This window comes from Nipponia nippon, unplaced genomic scaffold (assembly GCF_047370975.1).
Source record: "Nipponia nippon isolate SJK-2023a ecotype South Korea unplaced genomic scaffold, ASM4737097v1 scaffold_4, whole genome shotgun sequence".
NCBI classification, from domain to species: domain Eukaryota; kingdom Metazoa; phylum Chordata; class Aves; order Pelecaniformes; family Threskiornithidae; genus Nipponia; species Nipponia nippon.
In genome coordinates this window covers 7,517,965-7,533,346 of record NW_028262358.1, presented here as the reverse complement: position 1 = coordinate 7,533,346, position 15,382 = coordinate 7,517,965, and the positions used below count along the sequence as shown (strand labels likewise).

Here is a 15,382-nt window from a genome sequence, read left to right as displayed (position 1 = left end):
CTTTCTCCTCCATGTTGCAGAAAATACCTGTCTTCCCTATTAACTGACTGATCTGGAGTTGCTTATGCTGTTCATCCATCTGCTGTCAATAATTAAGAGGCGATCCCCATGTTTACCCTCTTGCTCAACTAACCACGTTTTGTTACTACCAGCTAGCGCTAGAATATAGCCACGTCTCCCCCCCGCACCTCCAACTCAGCCTGCATCTGGGAAGATCCGATGACTTGGCCCAGATTTCCAGCCACTGAAGTTACCTCAGCAGGTCAGTTGCTGTTGCACATGTGCAGGAGCTTTGCCTGGACTGCTGTGTTTCTGGAAGCCTGGAGCGTATGTACAGCGCTAAGGCTCTGCAGCCTGTCAGACTAGCTCTGGCAGATCTGGGGAGAGCCTTCGCAGTGTATGCACCAGATGTTGGGTCAGAGTGGGTGTCCAAGGCCCAGGCTGCTTTTTAATCCCCCGATCTGCACCACCTGGGCAGACCAACACAAGCCTGACACTTCCCAGACTCAGTGGACTGATTATGCCTATGTTAATGCTGGGGGGGACCGTGCACACGTCTGTCCGGGAAGTCACCATCAACCAGCACCCGAAAGGCCAACAGAGCTAGAGGAAAGCTCTACAGCGTTTATGTGTGTATGTGTCTAGCAGAAGGAATTGTCTTTCGTGGCTGTCTTGAATTTTTTAGCTAAGACTGACTGCGATGCAAGATGGGCTTTACCGCTGTGTGAGGTTCCGCATGCAGTGCACATATGTGTGTCAGGCCACATAACCCGAAATAGGCACTTCTCTAGTAACGTTTAGCCTTCGTTTTCCAAATGAAGACATTGACTTGCAGCAAGACAGCCTTTTACAGGATGGAACTCTAAGTATTTATTTACCCATGGTGTAATTTTTAATCTTTCATAAGAACGCAGGTATCGGCTGCTTAATTACAGGATTATGTATGTAAACTTGCACTTTATAAAAATTTGGAAGTAAAACCTTTGCCTAACAACAGTCTTATTCATGGCAATCAAGTTCCATCTACAGAAGCCTTTCATGTTAGAGACACATCCCGCATGTGAGTTACTGTTACAATTCAATAAATACTTTACAAAAATAATGCTAGCTTTTAAAAAAATTAAGACATTTTAACTCACCAATAGTTCCTTAATAGCTTCCTTAAAGAACAGCTTCTTCTGTAGGACACTGTGCACGCAGTATATGATAAATGGGGGAAAAGGGCTGGCTGCATGCTGTATCTCAGGGAACTTAGAAATGTGTATTCCACTTTTCCTGCTCTTTAAAAAAATAAACAACTTCCTTCTTTTCTTAAAAGAAAGAAACAAGCAGATCTAAACACTCTTCATATTAAAAATTGGGAACTGATTTTTTTTTTCTTTTGACATGGTTTCCTTCTCTGGCCTCACTCCTCCAAAGACTTATGGCATGCTTAGTTTACAGGTAGCTGCTCTGGAGATCTGCTCCCCAGCATAAGACATAAGCCCTGACAGCTGTAGCTCCGTATCTGAGATGTCTCCAGGCATGGGCTGTTTGTAATTCCTGCAGAACCACTGCACCGGGACTTTTTCTGCTGCGTAGGAAAACCACAGCTACGTCTCCCTGCAAGCCCACCCCTGAAGGACTGCAAAGACCTGAGCTAAGAGGAGGAATTCCAAGGAAAAATTGCTAGTAACTGTCTATATTCACTTTTGACTATTGCCCTTCCAAAAAAAAATTCTTCCTTTCTTGGATATGACTAGTCATGAAATCAATTATAGAGAAAACTGATGCTGTAGGTGCATTAATCTTGTAAACCATTCCCATATGGAAGAGTACATTCTTCAATCCTATTGTTTATAACAACTTTTAAATATGTGCCCTTCTCAGCTGGGGCTTTGGGGCCTGATGGTGATGGCAGCTGCCATCCCCCCCCCCCCCACACACACTTACGTTACAGTTGGGGAATAAAATGAAATGCACATAATTAAATGAACGTTATTGCAGTATAAAATCCTACCAGGACAAGTTTTATGTATGTCTGTATGTAAAAATAGGTGTGTGTGAGATAGAGCGCTATGTGTTTATAAATTACACACACTATGAAAAATACTTATGTATTATATTACAACTATATACATTCATTAGAAAGAAACTGATCAACCCCTGTCAGGGAGACAATGCAGCAGCCGTTATCAGTTCTTTGGCATCCAGGAAACGAATGCTATTTTGTGTCTGAAGAGCAGGAAAATCTTCTCAGTATTCCCTCGCTTCTTGAAATTGCTTGTAGTAGTCTTCGTCGGAAGGGTTTTCTGTACACTTCTGCCCATTGTTTGGAGGCCGTGCTTCATTGTATCGGCTCCAGTCACCTTTGCATATAATCCAAGGCAGAATGTCCACTTTGTAGTGGAGTTCTGCTGAGAATTCGATGCTGATCAGGTTTGGTGTACCTGCCCCTTTCCCTCTGGTAATCAGCTGCATATTATCATCGTAGCAGCAGTGCTGCGCTGCAAGCGTTGTGCTTTCCAAAGAGAGCATGGAGCGGATGCAGTATCGTGCAGTGGGCTTATAGATCTCCAGTTTTTCCTTTGGACCACTTGCATCTTTCCAGCGAAAGTTCTTCCTCTTAATTCGATCATAGATCTCGGCAGTGCTGTAGGCAACTTCTCTGGGGTAGGAGCATGGGCAGCTGGGAAGATCATTGACCACTTTGTGCATATATTTCTTCAAGAACTCGCTTTTGCAGCTCATCCATCTTTCGCAGCTATCAGTATCTGTTTAAGGGCAGGAAATGGAAACTTCAGATACATTATGCAGCATCCCAGTTCATATGATCAGTGATAACAAATGAGTAAAGCGTACCTGTTCAGGACCAGTGCTTTGCTTAGGAAAGAAAGGGTGTTCAAAGCTTGCCTGCTTGCCTGCAATGTGTTCGTGTGCTGTCTTGTCAGATAAACAAATCACATGTGTGACTGCCTTTAGGGCCTCAGGCAGTGCTAGTCTGAATTACAGTCCAGCACCATGCCAGTGAGAATCTCTGACATTTCTTCTACCTGGCAAATTCTAATTAAGCTGCCGCTATCCCCATGCAGCACAGGAGACACTATCGTGGGTTTACAAGTGACAGAACTGAAATAGGGAAATCACAGTGATTTGATGCCTGTCTCCAGTTTAAACCCCTAGTCCACACACTCACCTTGTAAGAACAGCAGATTCAGATGTTGAAGGATTAAGTTTCTCATGACGCTAGAAATACCAAGATGGCAAGCAAGGCCTGGATTACTTTTTCTGAAGTTCATTATTAAGCCCTAATTCAGTCTTTCTTTTAACTAACAAAAACTTTTTTCTATTTGGTCTTCATCTTCCCAAAGAGGTATTTCAAGCAGCTGTAGTTCAAATGTGGAGACTGACATCTTAGCTGGCAAATGCAGCCAAAAGTGATTCAGATTCTAAAAGGGTATATGTGACATAATATCAGAGTGTCTGTACATTAGGAGGATTTAATGGCACCAGAGCCATGACTTACAGCTGGGATTGAAGAGATTTATAGACTAGTAGCGTATTTAATACCACCGCTTTATTATTTTGCAAGAGTCTTGGGAGAATCCGTTTAAACGTCTCCTACCTCAAACATTATTTAAGGTGCCTGTATCATGCTACGGGCTTTCAAAAAAACCTGCACATCTTGCTCCACACTTACTTACTTACTTAACAGGACTCTGGAGTAAGGCAAAGACTGGGACCTAAAACTCCTACAGCAAACATTCTTGCAAAATATTTACTTAGTGATCTGTGTCCTGTTTTTCTATCTATCTCCTTAAAGAGTCCTATTCTGGCTGTCATTAACTATTGTGCTCTACCACCATAGGAGGGAGGTGCTGGATTACATTATTTATCCAATTAGTTCAGCATCCAGTGTCTAAGAGTGGCCACACTATGATTTCGTTGGAGGGATGAAATCAGAACATTATAGAGGGTGGGCTGAGTTTTAGCTAGATCAGTATCAAGTCATGCCCTATAAAATTACTTTGGCTAGCTCCACTGCAGGACACACAGTTAAAAAAGCTATGCATGCTCATAAAAGCCGTTGTCTCTTTTTTTTTTTAATGTGACAGCTGTACCTAAAATGCTTTTATAGTATCTTTCCTTCAAGGCTATTTCAGCAAAATGCTAAACAGCATTTGATTTGTTTTCCCCTCCATTAGTGTGGAGCCTTACAGTGCTTGTCTGAACCAGGACAGAGAATCACCATTTTATAATGAAAGAAGCACAGAAATTTGCTAAGACTTAAAAGGAGAAAGATTCTATGACAGAAGCAAGGTAAGGTTCAGATTGTAAACTTAAGCAAGATAATAAATGGCCTTTATTACTGACATTTTAAATGGTAAACTCAAGATCTTGGGCCCACAGCAAGAGTCAAAATAGGAAAATCTAAGGAAGTCCCTTATCTATTACTGAAAGATTGACGAGGCTGCTTACCAACTTCAAACAGTTTGGTAGCGTTGAAGTCTTCACTTCCTGCAAGTAAGCTCACTTCTGTGGCAGCCGTCCGGAAGGTATCTTCGATCCCTAAGACAAACACATGGTAGGGGTGGTGGTGTTTTCCTATTAAACACAATGCAATCAGCTGCCTCCCTGCCGTGCCCTCCTTCCCCAGTTCTGCAAGGTGCTTTTGTTTGGCAGGGAAGTAATCTGAAGTTGCTCCCGGAGGGAGCGTTCGTTTAGAAGTATAATGACCAAGAAATCTGTGGTGTTAGGAAGATAGAGCTTAGCCCAAAGGTCAAACGTTTTTAAGTTTTAGAGCTTAGATTATATTTAAGCAACAAACTGGTCAGTTACGAACCCAGCGCAGGGACAGCAGCGAGGGAACCAATTTTGTTCCTCCTCTTCCTGATGGAAGGCTTGCCAGCATCTCCCAGTAATTCAGGGAGGAGCTTTGCACACACTTCACCAGGAGCCACCTGGTCAGCTTTATGTGACCAGTGTCTTCTCCAGAGCATGTATCACAAGGGACTGACAGGATAAAAGCAAGTGTCCTAACGGAAGCACTAAGGCCCGGGTAAAATGGGATGTCTAAAGGAAACAGCCTCGGTGCCACTTTCTAAAACAGAGTGACGTGCCTCGTATGTGGGCAGCCATTTTCAGGAAGTACAAGGAAGAATGATGCCGTTGTTACAAGAAGACTGGTGCTTGCTGGTCTCTCCCAGCGCTAGGGAGTTGAAAGGCGTGAGTAGGTGAGAGATACATAACCTCGCCAATCAGTCCCATCCCCTACCGCCTATAGCAAGCAAATAAAATCAAATAAAATCTTGAAATATCAGGATCTTCCAACAACCTCCAGTTAAGTGTTTGCTATCAGTAGAGAGAAACACGGATTGCCAGAAAATGTATTAATTGATCTTGCCAAAGTAAACATCCTTTCATTGCTGCTTTAGTTTGGCCTACCTACCAGCCTCATGGTTCCCTGATGTAGCCTGAAAACAAATGTCTCTTCAAAGAAGCATTTGAACAGGTTTGTGTTTTTTTTCCTCTCCATTGAATTAAAGACCTTCAAAGAGAGCAGAAAGCTCTTTAATACGTGATAACTATATGGTTAATAATGAAGTCTGTTCACCATCCATCTTCTTGCCAATGAACTTTCTCCTGATCTCCTGAACTGGGGCATAATAGTGGCTTGCAAAGCTTCAAAACAGCCTCAGGCAGCTTTTCAATAAAATTATCATAGGGTTTTGCCTTAACTCCAGCAGTAGCTGCAGAATAATAGATACCCAAGTACCCATTACAAGGCAGTAATTCACTGCTGGAATTATAAACAGCAGAAGCTGAGCTTTGCCCTTATAATTTTAAAAATGTCAGCACAGCCTCAAAGAGTGAATATATTTTGCTTGCTGATCGTTGGGGGTCTGTTATATGACATAATATATTCTTTCAAGTTTGCCACTGTTTGATGCTAGCTGGTAATAAATACTGGAGAATATAACTGGGGGCTACATGCTTTCTTCTGGAATTAACCCCTTATTATTGAGGTTTTAGGATGTATGAGAGCATCCAGAAACATTTTTCTCCTGAACTGCCTAGCAGCCATTACCTTGCCATGGATGCACGCATCTATCTGCGAGTGAGAAACTTCTCTCCAACTCGCTCACTGAGGCTCCTAAGTCTTCTCTCCAGCACTGCTGACATTTCACTTCTTCCCATCAAAAAAACCTGACCTCCAGTTTAAGGATTTCTGCCTTTCTGAGTCATTAAGTAAACTCGGTGAAATGCATACCACCACGGCATGTGTTTTTACTTCTCTCCGACCTTGGCAAGTAATGAAATTGCACATATCCCATGCATTGTGGCAACTACGGCATCACTGCGTTACAAACTTGCCTAAATCCAAACACACAGCAGCATTTAAAGAACATAATGGGAAAGTTTTCCACAGCAGCTTTAAATTTTTATGATGTAGGTTTGAGTGCTCGGCCCTGCTTTCACCAAAGTGAAAACTGCATGATGGTAAGGACATCTCCGTTACTGGCATTTAAATGTCAATGACTGTAGCCGGGTAGGAGCTAAGGTAAGGCAGGCTCCTTGGCCATATTTTCTGAATACATTCAAGCCAAAACCATATGTTCCTTCATCCCATTGTGTGCAGCTGTTGCAGGACCAAACCTGCTGTTTTATAATTCTCCAATTGTCAAGCAACGTGTAATGAAACAGAGATGACATTTCCACCTTAGCATTCGCTTTTTAGGACAGGAAATTTTGTAGCTTAATGCCCAATGAACTCAAAATCTCTGGAGTGAAACGCAAAGCAGTTATTTGAAGTATTTTTTTCGTATTAATACACATGGGGTCTTAAAGCAACTCTGTATACATTAGGCACAAAACTTAAAAGCCACAGAACTGGGGGAGGAGCTATGTGTTCACAACGCAGGCATGCCCGTTCACTGCACAGCAAAACATGCGCTCACTGAGGTAACAGTCAGCACAGCTGTTTTGAAATTCTAAAATTAACACAAATTTGTTTCAAGAGAGTAGATTACACCCTTTGGAATACAAAACGTACTGTGCACAAAAGCGACTGCCATACCCTAAAAAAAGCCTGTATTTGTCGTTTAAGTCCCAGGGGACAGCAGACTGCATCTAGCAGCGTATTATTACTAGCAAAGAACCTGCCATTTCATAAATGGCCTTGAAAAGCAGCATGCCTCTTCCCTCCGAAACTCTTACCTAGCCAGGGAAGAAAGGGGCCCCGGGCTTTGGGTACAGGAGGGCTCTCCTCCCCGCCCTCGACCGCCTCTCCCCGCTCCCCTCCGACAGCAGAAGTTCACGTGAACATGATCACACCTGGGCAGTTGGGCCTGTCGCAGGTCCGCGACTCAGTGGCAGTGCAGGCGTACCCGCAGGACCTCGTCCGCTTCTGATTGCCGCTCCCGCAGGTGACGCTACAAAGGGACCACGGGCTCCAGTCTCCCTCACCATCAATATAATCTGCGTAAGAACAAAGATGAGGAAGGAAATGAAGAAACAAAACTCCGACTACCCAAAACTACTGTGTAGTGTTTTTTATTAAGAAGGCAAAACAAGAATGGAATCCAGATGTCTCTACCTGAAGCTCGGGCTAAATGCCAGGCGTAAGCCTGCTGTTTAAATGGTTTTCACACTTGATGCTCCTCGGGGAAATGCATGCAACATTATTTGAAAAAATATTTCCTTTCTCTTTTGACCTTTTGGCAGCTGAGAATCCTCAGCTGCAAAGCTGGGTCATGAACTAACAGTACACATCTATTCGCATAATTTCCCTGTATACAGGAATACGTTTTCTGACCACAGACTAATCAGGCACAGGATAAATGAAGTTTTCTTTTTCTTCTTTTCAAAACACACAGCGGTAGCATAACAATACTCAATTAGTTTTTAGGACACAATGAATGTTGGACTACGGGAGGCTGAGGGTCATGTGTGAAAATTGCAATTTTGTTTTTCAGTCCTTTGAACGGGAAACAGATATTACAGGAATACTGCCACGAATATAGGGAACCACATACGCATCTTGCACCCAGAACAACATGCAATTTGTAGTGTTTCATGTGAATTATTAAATAACATCAAATCTTACTCTTTACTAGCAGGAACCTTCTGAAAACGAAACAGAACTTTATTCTCTTCTGGTAGACAGCCAAGGGCAAACGATACCAAGTCTGCCCCGCCGTGGCTCGGTGCCACTCTGAGTATTCAAACCCCTTAGAACCAGTCTCCGTTGTTTGCTGAGTTAACTGTCGCACATCCCACCTTGTGAAGGCCACCAACTGGAGTCCATCAACCAATCCCAGTTTTTTTGCCTTCCCACTGGCCTCCCCAGGTGAGCGTTGTCTCTTGCTAGGAAATGTCTGGCTTAATGGATTTCTCTGCAAGCTACAGGAGATGTTTAACTGACCGTGCGATCATAACTTGCAGTCTTTGCTCATTTGGTTTAAACCAGCACTGGTAGCAAACCAAAATCAGGTTTAGTGACTCTGAGCCAGCCCCGCTCTATAGCTATAGGCTGAATGCAAGGCAAGACACAGGGACAGATCCCTGCCTGCGCTGGCCTCTGTGCTACACGCGGTTCCCGCTCCCCCACCACTGCCATGCTGTCTGTGGGCTTCCTGAGCTGGTTAGTAGAACACGTAACTTGATTTGTACCATATGTAATGACTGATGACAACTCTGTGGGGTGCTATTAAACATTTATTGCCAGGAGTATGGGAAGGTTATATATCTTACTCGTCGCAAGCTGCCTAGATGCGAGTTCCTCGTGACAGGGACCTTATGTGCTTTTCCTCCTTTTCTTACACTGCCACCGATGGGGAAGCCACCACACTTGAATCAGGTGTCCACGGTGTGATGTGGGTGGGAACATGGCTACCGCCTGTCTGCAAAGACCCGCGATTCTGGGATTTGCCAACAGGCGGGCACTACAGCAGTCTGGAGAGGCGTAAGACGTCTTAGGAAAAACGCGATCCGCCCTCTCTCCCTGGCCCTGCTCTCCTTCCCTTCTCTTTTCCAACTCTGAATTTTTTTCTCCCCGTGGCTGGCAAGGAGGCGGGAGGGTGAGCAGGCACCATGCTTGTCAGAGCCCAGCCTGGGAGGCCCAGCAAGGGCAGGCACAGCCCCACGGTGCTTTTTGGCAGGGGCAGGACAAGGGAGATACAGAGCCACGAAACGTGTGACCAGGTCAATGGGTGGAACCAGCATAAAAGCCCCACACGGGCAGGACCTGCTGCTACATCCTCCTGGCCAAGGCCAACGGCACACGACATTTCAGGTTAGTCAGAAGGCCAGGAGTCTTTTCCAATTAGTAGGGTGCTCTAGCGTACAGCAGGGAGCTCTAGAATAATTTTTAGGTCTACCTACCTAGTATTTATACTGCATTATGAAACACACAGTATCTACTGGTAAATACACCGTGTTAGATTTTAAGCTGGAGCTCAACCTGTTCTTCCTATTTTTATATTTGTAACTCTCATTATTTTTTTTCTACCACAATTATTTGTGAAAGCAATTTTATTTTACCTAAATGAATAACTACCTAATACATGAAATCTTGGCAATAAAGTGTGCCCAGAAATAAAGGCAGGTGCAAAAAGAAGGGATAGACTTTAATCTTCTGGCCACAAAATTTAATACACATGTATGTGTTTAAATACGCCATTCCACGAAAAGTCTCTCTCAATTGTTAAGGCTCGAGGACTTAAAGTTAACGAAAACAGGGAAAAAAATAAGACTGAATCAGTGCATGACAGCCGCTCTGCAGTATCTAGGGAACGCAACAGAAATGCCAGGGTAAAAGTACGGTGGCTCTGAAACCCTGCCCTGCCTAAAAATCTTCTGTATTTACATACAACTTAAATCCAAGAGGCTCTGAGCTACTTCTGAGCAGGTACTAGTTCACCTCCCTTGAGTCATTCCCACGTCATGTGGATAGTTACAGCCCGTTGGGGCAGTGAATAACTGTAGCTCCTCTCTGTTTTTAGTTTCTGCAACTGTTTCATACAACAAGCTGAAAACAATTGTTTTCGCCATGACACATCTGGAAGAGAATTACACACGCAAATACACAATGTTCCTGCTGCATATGCCACTCCCCACACATGCACCAACATAATTCATCTTATTTGTGTATCCACCAAATACTACCACATTTTAGATCTTACTTATTTATCCAATAATTATATTTTGGTTCCCAAACCACCGCACGATTCTAAATTTGTACTTATCCTTACTCTAAAAATAAATATGAAACCTTGTTTCCTTTGCTTTTAAAAAAAGTACACTTAGGACTAAAAAAAAGGTCCTCTTATGGGATAACTGGTATGATTTTCAAGATTATAGTCTTACTAGTGGAATGCAGCTACCACAGTACAGCTTGTGCATCTGCACAGATTTGTATTTAAAAGCTGATGAACAAAAGCCACATGTTGAAAAATTCTATTTTGCTTGGCCTACTTTCAGCGATGCCTCACCATTCTCATTTCCCCCAAACTCATTTTTACAATCCCAGGATGCCCATAAGAGGCCTGGAACGCAAACTTACCATACTCTGGCTGCTCCTTGGACTCAAATGTCCGGTGACTGGGTGCATGACTATCCCACCCACCGAGAGGGTTTAGGAAGTTGCTGTCCTCAGTAGTGCTGTCATACTTGTAGTCCTGGTCGCCGCTGCTCATGCGAGTCAAGGTGGAGGACCTCTGCCACCAGTTTCTCCAGTCGGGTGACGGGACTGGCCAGCTAGGCTTGCTGCTCTCTTTCTGCAGATCCTTGTCTGTCTCGGTGTCGGGGCCATCCACCACTTCAATGGTAACCTGTGGGATTCAGAACAGACCAGCCTGTCCGTCAGTATCTCCTCCTCGTCAGTGGAAACTTTCTATACAGCGAAGACAAATGACTGGTGTCGCCTTGCAAAGGGGCTGTGTAATACTGTAGGGTTCGCATGTTGTAAACCATATGCGGATTGCTGAGCCCGGAGATAAGCAGCAGCTGAGTGATTCCTTCTGCTACCTCTGCTGAATCAGACCTTGGAACAAAGGCTAGGAAAAATCCCGCACAAAATAATAACCCATGCTGTGCCTAAAACCTTCGCAGCAGAATATTCTGCCTTATGGGGAAAAGATGTTTAAACCCGAACATACATGACCAGGAAAAAGAAAACCAAATCTGTTATGCTAATTATGCTGAGGCTGAATTTGAGGCAAGCATGAAGCGTGCAAAGCCCGTTCCAAGGACTGACTCAAGACAGGGCTAAGTACGTCCACGAGTACCAAGGTGGAAGACGCGGAGCCCCGGGTCTCTGCGGGTTTGCATCTGCTTTGGCCTCTAGCGGCAGCTCATTCCAGCCCCTTGCACGGCCGCCCCGCAGCACCGGCGTTGCCATCGCCCATCGGCGTGGGCCGTCATCGCTACATGAAACCGCACTCCGCGGTGATGAGAGCCAGCAGCTCATTCAGCCCTCGCTAAGTCACTTGCTACGAAGCCCTCTGCAGTAGGTCCTCGTTCTGTGCTGGAGAGTATAATGACATACAACCGTTTACGGTTTTTACAGAAGCCCAGAGCCAAGATTCAAGGTTTGCTGCCCAATTCCCTCAGACATCATGAATGTAAATATAATTCTACGTAGGAACAACCCTTGATTACCCCTTTTCTGTGCTGAACAATGTGTAATTTTGAAACTCTTGGATAAATACTGTGTGTGCATATCGGTGCCTATTTAGGTAGAAATAGGAACTGGCCATCAGAAACCTTGGCTCTATGAGTCATGCAAGTATAGCGTGGCCACAGATAAATCATAAAATGCTCTGATGCTTCATGCTAATGTGGTTCAGTGATTACACTGGACTGGCTAAACAACCATGATGCAGAAGTGACTATCAGATATACCCATAATGTTTAATAGGTACGGATGTGTTCTTCATGTTTTATAGATTTACAAAGCAGTCTTTCAAGACAGTACTCCATGAAAATTGGCTTGCGTAAAACCAGGAAAACCAGAATAATGTACTAATACGCTAAAAGTCATTTACATGGCTCTATGGATTTGCCTTTTGGATAAAAGGTTTAGTTTTATACAATTGTTATTAGTAAAATCACAAGACACACACAAGAAAAAGAAAGAAGAGAGTGTCCGTGTTTCTTCAGCTACCTGCGATCCACAGGGGATCGTGACAAAACAGAACTGCTGCCATGGCTTGGTAGCTGCAGACACAGCCGCACAGACAAGACTTTGTCCACGCATCCTTTTTTGGAGAAAGGAGATTGTGCATCTATTTCATGCTTTGCATTTGACCGTAGACCAAGCCATTGAAATGAAACAACTTTGAGGCTACTAAGAAGCTCCACTGGGAGAAAAAGCAAGAGTGAGGGAAAGTGCAGTTGTCAGCCTAATAGCATCTTTACACAAGAGAGATTTTACTCCCAGACTAAATATGGAATTGGAACGATTACTTCATTAAACCTCAGTTTCTACAGACCAAGAATTAAAATGGATTTCATAAGTTTGAAAACACCAGGGTTAGTTCAGGGATTCAAAATTGTTGCAGCTATCCAAGCAAAACAGGGTTTTCACAATAAGTGAAAGGAAATGGTGTTACTGAGCGGCTAACGCTGTGCACCGCTGGCCGGTCGCAGGGCTTTGGTACTGCCCATGTGAAAAACAGTATGACTCTAGTACTTTGGTGGCAAGTATTTTTGAGACCACATTAACTTTGTAAGCAATGACTCAGCAAAGTGGGGGGAAAAAAAATCTATCTCATCAAAAAAAGACAGGGAGCACTTGATAATCATTCCATTTGCTTTGGTAATCTGTAGGTACATGACAGTGAGTCAGAATGAACTCACGTTATTTCAGCCAGGTACAGTTTGAAGAAATCACAGGGATCTGATTTAAAATACGTATTCAGGGTGCTAAGTCAGTTTAAGCAAAAGAGGGTTTGTAGGGACAGAGGAACTTCTGTTGAGCTATGTGCTGCACCGGGGAAGAGCGGCAGGCCTAACGCATGAACTTCAGGCTTGTGAGACCTCATCAGACCTCCAACAGCACTGCCACGGGCTTCCTTTCAAGACATGCCTGTGCAATCAGACATCCCTCTTCGGGCTTACTACCTTATTACAAAGGCCTTTCAAATGAGTTTTTTCCAACACACAGCCTATTTAAAAACCGAACATAATAAAAGCAAAATCCAATGCGGTAGTCTGACACACACCTATATTCCTCTCTCCGCTGTTTTAAGCTTTGGTTACCAAGTTGTTTGCTTAACATGTGGCACAGAAAACATAGAATGAAAGAAATTCTATAAACGAATCCTGGGATTGTCTGAACTGCCACTCTTGGAAATTAAAAAAAAAAACAGCTTCAATCGACTCTAGTTCTGTTTGTTTTCAGGGACTCAGCTATGCTCTGCCAGCCCCATTTAACTCTAATGGACCTTCCAGAGGCAGGGAGGAAATCAGTGAGTAATCCCACTAATCCCTCCGTGGTATGACCCAAAAGTTAGGGCAGAGGTGTGGGAAGCGGCTGCTGCTCCGGGTGAGCAATTGCTCCCCTATCCCAGTCTAAAATTTTGAAAAATTAGCATTCACTGAATTCTTCCCAGTTCTTACAGATAGCCTTAACAACATTAGCCCATGACTATACGTATACATATACATGATACACAAACATGTATCTTGTTTGATTGGTATCTGTACTGGGGGTTGTTTATAAAAAGGAAAAAAGAAATCAGATCTAGAACTAGAGCAATTAAAAAACGGGCATTTAAAAGCAGCTCTGGAAAAGCTTTCACGCTGTATAGCTACTCCAACAAAAACATGTTCTCTCAAAAATTAAAAAATAGACTTAGTTTAGTACTTCTATCTTGGGGACTGTTTTAAAGACTTAATTTTCCCTGATTTCTTCTTCCAGTGATTATCAAAACTATAAAGATTATTTATTTTTTTCTCAAGCATCTCAAAATGTCCGTGGTAACATTGCTCTTGTATAAATCCAAAATCATCTCCAGAAGTATTCAAACGTAAAATGAAGCCACTTCTTTTATGGTTGTGTGAGCTATAAATAAGGATGTTCCTCTAAAAATTGTTAAAAACAATTGGCATAGGTACATTAAAACAACAGATTTGCAGTCAATTCCTAATGAAACAAGTGTATCAAGCACAGATGTCTTGAGACACCAACATCGAATTTTCTCCTGGCCAAAAATATACAGAAGATAAATATTTTCCCTGCCTGTTGGAGTGCACAAAAAGTTCTGTGTACTTCATCCTGTTTACTGAGACGATGTTTCTGAATTCATTGTAATGGCGTAAACATTGCCCTAAGCAACGGGAAGATTGTGTTTCAGGAAGAAGTACATTTGCAGTATTGTGCAAGCAGTGGATTCTACCACATTTCTGTCCTCTGTTTCCTTCATGCAACTGATGCAAATTTGCAATGCAGAGCTTGCTGTTCCGTAAAGGTGGATATGTGCAAGTCAGCAGTGAGGTAACTATAATAGCAGAACAGAAATGAGTGCATTATAAGACATTGAAATGGTAACTTTAGGTTCACACCACATAACAACTTCAGTTAAAATGATATCAGCAGTGACACCGATTTACTGCTGGTTATGCCATGACAGCTCACTTAGAACAGTTTTCTGGACGTGATGTAAAGAAAAGCAAAGGACTCTCAAAATTTGCTGGGAGCAAAGAAGACAACGTGACTCAAACACAGAAAGTTGTATTTAACGTCATGAATCCTAGCTGCACTCTCTGATGGGCCTAACTGAACCCCAGAATTAAAAATCTGGTTCGAAACCCCGCTCTGAATTTTACACTTTGCAGCGAGCTCTCGTTACACCACGACATTAAGAAATCTGTGCAGAGGTAATAACAGCCCTGGTACTGGAAGTGGTTTAACCGGGGCCCTCTGGCACCCCGCTCTGCCTAGACCAGTCTCTCCACCTTGCTAAGAGGACTAGCTAGTTGCCCGCATGGCTACACCATGCTTCCAGTGCTGCAGCTAGCACAGCAACGCAGGCCTGCTGACTGGGGAGATGGTCTTGGGAGCAGGGACTACTCCACGGTACAGACCCAGCCCAAGGACCAAGAAAATGAACACATGCTCTCTGCTTTTCTGGGTCTTAATTTAATGATAGGGACAATTGCTTTGCTACTACCTTAAACTATTAAGCCATAATGGCATTACAAGAAATAAGCACTCCTGGAGCCCTCCAGTTCTTACTGTGCTAGGTTAGGGATGAGATGCACTGGTCAGAGCTCAGTATTACAGTATTACAGTATTACAGTCTTTTGTGACGATACCAAGAGGGTGTTGCTTTCCAATGCAGTGAAACCATCGGCTTCAAATGACAAATATAAATGCTACCTAAAAAATACATCTAAT

At 43.4% G+C, this 15,382-nt stretch overlaps 1 protein-coding gene across 2 annotated transcripts in view; it reads right to left on the bottom strand.

Annotated features, from left to right (window-relative positions):
- Positions 1–282: 282 nt before the first annotated feature.
- The window catches only part of ISM1 (isthmin 1), a 40,595-nt gene continuing 25,495 nt past the window's right edge, over positions 283–15,382 (bottom strand). For both annotated transcript variants that reach the window (XM_087776351.1, XM_087776352.1), the window contains 4 exons: positions 10,544–10,811; positions 7,315–7,458; positions 4,459–4,548; positions 283–2,753 (listed from right to left, as the gene is read on the bottom strand). In XM_087776351.1, coding sequence (XP_087632477.1) covers positions 2,236–2,753; positions 4,459–4,548; positions 7,315–7,458; positions 10,544–10,811 — 1,020 coding nt within the window. In that variant the 3' untranslated portion in view covers positions 283–2,235. The remainder of the gene's footprint in view (positions 2,754–4,458; positions 4,549–7,314; positions 7,459–10,543; positions 10,812–15,382) is intronic.